Source organism: Etheostoma spectabile, chromosome 3 (assembly GCF_008692095.1).
Source record: "Etheostoma spectabile isolate EspeVRDwgs_2016 chromosome 3, UIUC_Espe_1.0, whole genome shotgun sequence".
NCBI classification, from domain to species: domain Eukaryota; kingdom Metazoa; phylum Chordata; class Actinopteri; order Perciformes; family Percidae; genus Etheostoma; species Etheostoma spectabile.
This window is the reverse complement of record NC_045735.1, coordinates 11,793,911-11,800,151: the sequence shown is the minus strand read 5'-3', so window position 1 is coordinate 11,800,151 and position 6,241 is coordinate 11,793,911. Positions and strand designations below refer to the sequence as shown.

Below are 6,241 nucleotides of genomic sequence, written 5' to 3'. Positions count from 1 at the left end.
TGTGTGTGTGTGTGTGTGTGTGTGTTGAACAGAGATATAAAATGGCAAGCAGGACCCTTAAGGTTTTGTCATTACTAATGAAATATCAAATGTCTAATATTAAGATCAATGATTTGATTTCTAAATTTGAGCCATTTGCTCAAAGCTTAGCTAGCTCCACTGGCCGATACAGACTAACAGATGGGGTTGAAAGCTCTTTAGTGGACCTTTGAGTTGACATTATTTTGTAATGCTGCTGTTCCATCGTGCCAGCACTGGAAAAAAGTCTGGCTGCACGACATGACATTCTGGGATAGTGGGGGAAAAACGTTCTGGCTTGTTTGGATTTCTTTAAACCAATCACAATTGTCTTGGGCAACACTAAGCCCTGGATGCTGGAACACTGCACATGCAAAATAGATTGCAGAGATAGGGGAGGGGAATGGTGGTGCAGGCTTTATCCCCGTCAGAGTAATTCGCCCTATACACATTAAGTACAGCTATGTAGCTCTAGCTAGCAACGTATACACTGACCCCTACTGTGTGGAGTGTGCATGTGTGTTTGTTTTGACTCATTCTGACCTTAAGCCTCTCCAGGAACTATTGAAAGATTTTTTTTGACTCGTCTTACTCCCATTACACGGCATAGAGCAAATTTGCATCTTTTCACACCCACTCCTGTCTTTCCCTTGACTTTGTATTCAACTGCGCCTTGTCCAAAATGTTCTTCACCAAAAATCTTTCTGTTTTAATGTAATTATGAAAGAAAATTATTTTAATCCCCCAATTAATACAAGAAGTTAGACTGAAACTTTTATATTGAAATAAGCCTGTATATTGTACTAAACTGTATATTACACAGAGAGAGAGAGAGAGCGCTGTCTTACTTGATGGACTGTAGGAAGCCTACTCTGTCATTGATCTCATCTGGTATGGTGCTGAGGATGTGTTTTAGAGCTCGGGCCCTCTCGTTCAGCTCCTGGAACTCTGGCTCTCGTCTGTCAATCATGAACACTGAAAAAAACCGAGAGGATGAGAAAAATAGTGAGCACAAACTCCTCCGGGACGGGCACGCCAATACACACGCAAATACCTGCAAGGGACAGTGAAATTAAGCAATTAATAATGGTGGTCTAGAGTGCAAATGTATGAAATAAATATAAGGTCAATTGTGTGTGTGAACACACTTTACAGTGGCAGTGATTTAAGTTTGTAGCGTGAAGGCAGGATTAAGGCAGAACTTGGGCTGTGCCATGCAGGAGGTACATTTAAAATGCAGCCAAAGTGTGTGTATGCATGTGTGAATTCATTACTACCATCAATCACTGTACACGGCACAAGGAATTCAATTACAGACAGAAACGAAGGAACATTTGAGAACAGGGAGCATAGTTGATTTGTGGAGAAACAGCTCCCCCTAGTGGATAATTGGGCTGATGGCATATGGGCTGGGCCATGACAAAAAACCCAGACAAAGCTACGTTGGTAATCATTCTGCTTGCTAAAATGTCCTTGAGCAATATAGTCAGTGTTTTGCATGTCCTGGTAGAAAGTTAACGTTGGCCTGGTTAATATGTCTTTCTTATTATTGACCTACTGCTGGTTCTCTTGTATGGTTGTCCTATGTGACACACCTTAGTACGCCCTCCTCTCTTTGCATGCACCATTAACCAAGCATCCTACCGTCCACATCGTCTGCCATGCGAAGTAGAGACTCATTATAGTCAATTTTTATATTCTTCTTCTCCAGTATTTTCATAACAATGTCCTGGGTCAGACCTGGGTTCTCCTTCTCTGCCTTGAAACACACAAACATACTGTAATCAGAGTCAGCCTTGGCCCTATGTGGCATTAAATGTTTTAAATGTATAAATCAACAAAAAGATGATAGTCTAAAAGTATTTAAAAGAAAATAGTATGGACCCAGCATGGCAGTTCATCCCAAACTAACAAAAGAAAAAAGGATCTTTTTTTACCTTTATAATGGCTGCTCTCAAGGTCTGTGCTGCCGATAGGTTGACTTTCTCCAACTGCAAGTTGTAATACACAGACACACAAACATAAGCCAGTAGCAACACACACTGACACACTTATCTGTGGTACAAAATGAAATAGTCCTGTACTTTAAGTACCTGCATTGGCCTATATAGATCATAGATTTGAGTTTTAAATTAATTTCAGTACAAAGTGGTATGTAATGTGTTCTCACTCACATGTTTGTACATCTTTCAGAATGCTTAGCCACAGAACTGAAAACCAAACCTGCTTTCCAAGACTTTGTTGAGCCATGTTAGCGGCTCCATGAAGCACAGTGGTGTTTCGAGCTAAATGCTAACATCTGCATCCTAATATCCTCAGAGAGACAAAGTATAATGTTGACCAACTCTGTTAGCATGCTACATTCAACATCTACTGTCCCGTTGTTTCTACCTCCACTAACATTTTCATAAAAATGCACATTACAACCTCGTCTGCTTGACATGAATATTTATCATAAGTTTCATCCACATTTCTTTCTCCGTTTTCTTTACCTGGTTGAAGACGGGATACATCACAGTGTAGAGAGCCATGGAGACTATTGAGGCGGTGTCGGCTTCATTCTTCGTGTCTTCCATGGTCATCCTTGACCAATCAATGACCCTTTGTGTGTGTGCCTGTCCACTGCCAGTTTTATGTCATTCAATCACTCACGGAGGATGACAGAATGGGAGCAGACGAGGACCTGAAGAAAAGAAGAAGACAGGACAGGTGAACAAGCAAGGAGAGATAGATGGTGGTGGATGGAAATGACAGAGTAGGGGATTTTAATAATAATAATAATAATAATAATAATAATAATAATAATTGCACCCGGATAACAATCAGGAGTCAATTTAAACAACTTCAATAAAGGCGTATTCAAATGTCCTTGCATTGAAAAAGGCAACAGAAAATATGGTTAGTCAAAGATGGAAGAAATTCATAAAATCAATGTTATAATAATGCCAACAATGAACCAGCTTTATTACAGGTCATAAAATCCAATGGGTACCACTTTCCAAAAAGCCTTTCAGTCACAGACATGATCATCACATAACAGCCACATTGCTGAGGGGTGTGTGCTTTACTGTTCCACTGGGTGCAATGGGGACAAAACTGGCATCAGTCACACCTGAATAAAGAACACCCTCTCTAATATTATTGCTGCAATAAAAACACCACTGTGATAAATATAGAACCTTGGCATATACAGTATAATCAGTTCAGTGATGTTTTACCTCAATCTTGTCATAAGGAAGCAGTGAATCCTGGTGGTGAAATTAGATATATGTAGAAATATCTATGATGTCCTCATTCATTGGCCTTTGTTCTGTCTGTGTCTAAAACCTCCAGGACCAGTTCTTCCTCAGCCATTGTTTGTTGTGTGACATTTTTAAAGCATCTAATATATGACGCCAATCTCCATTCTACTGATCAAACAGATCATTTATTGTTGGGCAGGGACACTCACTTACATACCAAGTCTGTCTTTATATGTGTGCCTCCTCTTTTCAAGAATCCAGTGAGTCACCACTTGAAGACCTGACAGTGCCTTTATGGTCCTTTATGACTGCAGCTAGGTTTATTAGATGTGTTGTTTTACCGCTTGATACCCACTATTACACAAACATTAAGGTTATTTACAGGTCCAGTGTCTCCTCATATCAAGAGATGACTAGGATTATGAGAGGAGGATCGGTCGGTCAGTGAGTATGTTTTCATGCACATTATTATTGAACTGTTATTCTGAGTATGACAAGATTCCGAATTTGATACAGATAAAAATGTGCTGCACACAAACCAACAGTTTGTAAGCCTGTGGTGGAGATGCATGCCTAAAAGAAAAGCCCACATCTCTGGTCAGAAGGGGAAAGGTGGTTGAAGGAAACTGGAACATTAGTGGAATATTTACTTTTATTAGTCATGTTAACAGCTTAGTCAGAATATTGTCTTTTTTGGAAAAAGGGCAAAAAAGTGAACATTATGTATGTACAGTAAATGTAGTCAGTGTCCTTATACAGGCATTTAAAAACAGTTACCACTGAGAGACAACGACAGACATGGTTACAAATAGCCCTTCTATAGGCTTTAACCCAGTATCACTGATAGCCCTGTTTTGTACTGCACATTTCTGCAGATCCTCTTTTCACACTGTGTGTTTAGGTATCTCTTTTAGCTACAGAGTGAGACATCTCACTTCTTTACTATCTTTGTTAGCTTGGCAATTATAACATCAGCTAGCTATTGTTTTTCCAACGTTGGTCCGTACAAGGCAGGATTAGCTGGGAGACTTCTTCTAGACGAGGGCACACTTGTGGAATCCCTCCAGAACAGGGACATGTGAGTAGTTCTTTTGGAGATTATGGTGAACTAAAGTGCGGTGTAGCAGTGTTTTGCCATTGAGAAAACGAGCTAGCATGCTAGTGGTAACATGATACGGTTAGCTCAAAATAACACCCAAAGCCCAGAAAAAAAGTGTTGTTGTTATTTCCATAATATGGGCACTTTAGAACTATTGGATCTGGTTAAGTTACTTTTTAAGTTAAAAAAAGAATAGAAACTGAGATACAATACAGATACAATTTTTATAAACTCATTTTTGCCAAAAGAGGTAATACCAAACCAAATGGATTTTAAACCCATCTGAATTATGGCTGCACACTTCGCAATTTCATTGAAATCATAATATGGGCTAGTGCAATATCCAAATCACAGGGGGCGCAATATTTGTTAAAGGCAAAAAATATGTCAAACCATTCTTAATTAAGTATTGTGGTGCTGCAAAGAAGTCCTGGCCTAGAAACTGTATCCTACAGACTAAAGAAAAAAAATTTTTGGTACAGATCTTTGCAAAAATTACCATAATGATCCTTCCCTCCAATATCGTGATTCATATCGCAAGCTCAATATCAGTCAAAATAATCACAATTAGATATTTTCCTCATTGTGCAGCCCTAATCTGAATTCTAAGAAATTCATTTTAACACGGTCAATTGGGGCAGATGTTTTCCAGTGCTTCCTTATTTTGTGCGGTGTCCTCGCCTTCTTTCATAATCCCAGAGACCTGAATAAAAATAAAAATGGCTTGAAGGTGTTTCCTAGCAACACAATTCAATTGATCTACAGATGAAGGTCCGCAAATGTAAATTTAATATAGGTTAGACTGGGTTTTCATTGGCCGAACATGGAAATAAGTTTACATCTAACATATGTGCAAAATAAACAAATAAATATACATACGTGTACCATTTTTTTTATTATTTCCTTTGCAGACAAAAACAATAGTGTCCTCCTTGGTCAGGTTTTGAATAAGGGACAACAGGTGATAAGAGTGGTAAGGTGTGGGAAATTACTTAGTGCACTCTGATAACTCCTAAAATACATACATTAAATTAAGGTTGAATTTATCAATTAAGGATGAATGATCTGACTGTTGTATGATCAGTAGAATGAAGAATATCATATTCGATGCTGTAAAAGTGTTACACAACTCACAATGGCTGAGGAAGAACTGGTCCTGGAGATTTTAGACAATTGTTCAATTAGGGTTAATTCCGAGCTCCTAAATTGATGGATAAAGCTCTGTCTAGAATGAAGTAAGCTGTGAAGACTGGAACGGAGGGGGTAACAGTAGGATCTGTGTATTGGACCCATATTTCAAGCTATGCATCTATACATAATAAAACCCATGTGTGATCATTATGTATCATAATGACACAGGGTTCTGGTATTGTGCATTATGGCTCGCCTAAATGAAACAAACGTATAAATGAATGCAATTAGTTACACCTGCGTCAAAATGCCTGTCAGGACAAAGGTATTTTAAGGCAACTGTTTGAGTCATTTGTGCAAATCATTAAATTCTTCATCACTAATTGAACAACCACAGAGTCGCCACAACAGCAAATTGCATAAAATTCACATCCACAATGTTGCATGTCTGGCTCATTACCATCTGTTTGAGTTTAAAGCCACAAGGCACGTAGAGCTCTTTAATGCGACCCTTGCATCAACACACATTAAACTACACAAATGTACAAAATTTGGAGGGGCACAAAATAGTAATTAGTTCATAACCCAAAACGTTTATTATTTTATTTATGTTAAATAAGTCCAGATTTAAATGCATTCAGTTATCACCACCTTTGTGTCAATCAGTCAATGAAAAGCATACTTTAGCTTTTGTCATCACTTGCATTATATGTCAGCGCAGTTTGTGTGTGTGTGTGTGTGTGTGTGTGTG

At 38.6% G+C, this 6,241-nt stretch overlaps 1 protein-coding gene across 3 annotated transcripts in view; it reads right to left on the bottom strand.

Moving 5' to 3' along the window:
- pdcd10a (programmed cell death 10a) overlaps nucleotides 1-6,241 on the bottom strand; it is a 17,095-nt gene that overhangs the window by 9,855 nt on the left and 999 nt on the right. For 2 of the 3 annotated variants that reach the window (XM_032511668.1, XM_032511662.1), the window contains exons 2-5: nucleotides 2,511-2,701; nucleotides 1,956-2,009; nucleotides 1,663-1,777; nucleotides 867-993 (exon numbers count right to left, since the gene is read on the bottom strand). In XM_032511668.1, coding sequence (XP_032367559.1) covers nucleotides 867-993; nucleotides 1,663-1,777; nucleotides 1,956-2,009; nucleotides 2,511-2,600 — 386 coding nt within the window. In that variant the 5' untranslated portion in view covers nucleotides 2,601-2,701. The remainder of the gene's footprint in view (nucleotides 1-866; nucleotides 994-1,662; nucleotides 1,778-1,955; nucleotides 2,010-2,510; nucleotides 2,702-6,241) is intronic. The other variant, XM_032511677.1, reaches the window with a different exon arrangement.